The sequence below is a fragment of the Lipotes vexillifer genome, unplaced genomic scaffold (assembly GCF_000442215.2).
Source record: "Lipotes vexillifer unplaced genomic scaffold, Lipotes_vexillifer_v1.1 scaffold149, whole genome shotgun sequence".
Classification (NCBI taxonomy): domain Eukaryota; kingdom Metazoa; phylum Chordata; class Mammalia; order Artiodactyla; family Lipotidae; genus Lipotes; species Lipotes vexillifer.
In genome coordinates, this window is record NW_006779962.1 from 2989272 (window position 1) to 2991760 (window position 2489).

At 61.9% G+C, this 2489-nt stretch overlaps 1 protein-coding gene across 2 annotated transcripts in view; it reads left to right on the forward strand.

The window, feature by feature from the left end:
• The window catches only part of RAPGEF1 (Rap guanine nucleotide exchange factor 1), a 152120-nt gene that overhangs the window by 143837 nt on the left and 5794 nt on the right, over window positions 1-2489 (forward strand). For both annotated transcript variants that reach the window (XM_007453116.1, XM_007453117.1), the window contains 2 exons: window positions 1034-1126; window positions 2007-2192. In XM_007453116.1, coding sequence (XP_007453178.1) covers window positions 1034-1126; window positions 2007-2192 — 279 coding nt within the window. The remainder of the gene's footprint in view (window positions 1-1033; window positions 1127-2006; window positions 2193-2489) is intronic.

A 2489-nucleotide genomic window follows, 5' to 3' on the forward strand; every position in this document is an offset into this window, starting at 1 on the left:
CCCCCCGCCTCGGGGCCCTGGTCCCTCAGAACTGGACGGCCCCCATGCGCAGAGACTTCGTTCCCTCCCGCCTCACACCTTCAGTGGCTCACAGGCCTCTGGCTCAGTGAATGATAGTAACTCACACTTGTTGAGAACGGCCTGGTGTCGGTTATGATGCTGAGCGATTGCATGGGTAATCTCACTCCGCTATACCATTTCATACACACATCACTACCATTTGATATGTGGCGCCATGATATTATTTCCTACTGTGTAATTAAGGAAACTGAAGTTCAGAGAGGCTAAGTGACCCGTATGGCAGCTTGGAGGGAGAGTGCCCCCCAGGCCTCTCTGACTCGGCATCTCAGCATCTGCCCTGCTTGGCGCTTCAGGCATGTTAACGGACGTGTTGCAGCATCGAGATCCTGGGCGCAGCTGGCTGGTGGGTCCTGTGTGCTGCCGGCCCTTGGCGCTGTCCCTGGTGCATGGCTCCTTCCTGAGAGCAGGCGGTATGGAGCCATAGAAGTGTCTGGAGACTTGGTGAACACGAGGGCAGCCACGGCCTCAGGGAGGAAGCAGCCAGGTGTTTGAAGGGCAGCTGTGCAGGCGGCCTCTGAAGCTGTGGAAGGGTGCCGGGAACTCGTGACGGGAGCGGAGGGAGGCCCCTCTGGGGGGCTGTGCGCCTGCCCCAGGGACCCGGGGATTTTAGGGCAAGTGCTTTCTGACCACCTTTCTCTGCCTGAGCTCAGCGATGCAGCCTTCAGCGTTTCAGCGGTCACAGGAACCTTGGGTTGATCCCAGCAGAGAGGCAGGCCTGGGAGTGCAGGGAGACGGTTCTGCAGGCAGGAGAGGGTGGTGGTCGGGAACGGGGTCAGAGAGGTCTGGGCTGAACCTCACTTTGCAGTTCCGCCACCCCGCACAGGTCCTCTGCCCTCCCCGTGCCCTCGCTCCCAGGGTTCGCTCAGGGAAGGGGGGCTGGGGGAGGGCGGCCCTCCCGCGCACTTCCCCGTCCCTCCCCTTCAGGGTGGTGGTTTCTTTAACCTGCGCCCACGTACGAGAAGTTCTCTCCTTTTGCCGACACATTCAAGAAGCGCGTCAGCAAGAACACGTTCTTCGTGCTGGTTCGGGTGGTGGACGAGCTCTGGTGAGTCCTTCCGCCCCGGGGGTGGAGGGCGGAGGGGCCCAGCAGGCCGCGGGCATCTTGGGGTCCCCGCCGGGGTACAGGCTTCCCCGCAGAGATCTGGGCCTCCCGTCACATTTCGCCTGCATCTCCCGGGCTCTGTGCCCACAGAGCCCTGCCCAGGGCCCTGGACAGGGCTCACTCCTGCCTGCTTTAACACGACCCCTGGGGAGAATGGCTTGTCCCCTCAGACCCGCCCTGGCCCGGCCCAGCCCTGATTTCCTTGTGGGGGCCATCCCTCTGGCACGTGGCTTAGACCTTGGCTGCCCTCCTCATCTTTCCACGGTCCCCTGAGTGGCATTTGCCATTTCCAGTCATTTAACAAAGCACAAGGTCCCGTTCCTAGGTCTAGAGAGCCCTTGGTAAGGAAGCCACCCAGGCCCCGCCCTCAAGGTGTTTACCTTCTGCTGGGGGGTGGCCTTAGTGATTACGGGGTGGGGCTGTGAAACACTGCGTGTGGAGAATACTGTGCAGGGGCGTCCTAGGGCTGTCTGTGGAGCCCAGACCTCGTCGTGATTCATCACCCCTGTGCGATCAGGAGCTCTCCTGGGGCAGGATTTGTCTCCATAGCCCAGGCCGCAGCATGGTCCCTGGTGCTTATCCAGTGCCAGTGACCATTTGCTGAGAGAATGGCAGTTATTTGTTACCAAGGGGACCACTCCCGGCACTCTGTAGGATGCCGACAGCCACCCCAAGACCTTCTCTGGCTCTCTTCCCACGAGAGGTTTCCCAGCTCTGCTGGTGGGTGTCTCAGGTGTCTTGAGGGGGTTCTAGACCCCGTGGCAGCAGCCCTCTTCTTATGCTTGCATCCCTGCCCCTCCCCGCGTGGCCCTTGGCCCTTTAGCCTAGTGGAGTTGACGGAAGAGATCTTGAAGCTGCTGATGGAGCTGGTCTTTCGCCTGGTGTGCAACGGGGAGCTCAGTCTGGCCCGTGTGCTCCGGAAGAACATCCTGGACAAGGTGGACCAGAAGAAGCTGCTCAGGTGTGCCAACTCCGACCAGCCCCTGGCGGCCAGGGGCGTAGCAGCCAGGTGCGCCACCCGCCGTCCGTCCTGGGCTTCTCTGGGCCCTGCCTCTGGCGAGAGCTGTACCGGCAGCCATCTCTCCATTCCATTTCCTTCAGTGCCCCCCTCCCCGCCCCCGGCCTCACAACCTCACCTCCCGGTTCTGCCCGGGCCCTGCGACGAGGTGCCTCAGGGGCAGCCCAGGGGTTCCCCCGGGGCTGGGCCTCTTCTCCAGGGTTACGTTGTATGACTGATCACCGTTTTAGTAGGAAGTGGGGCAGCAGGGCGTGTAGGGGCTTACCAGGACTGGGGACAGGAATGCCT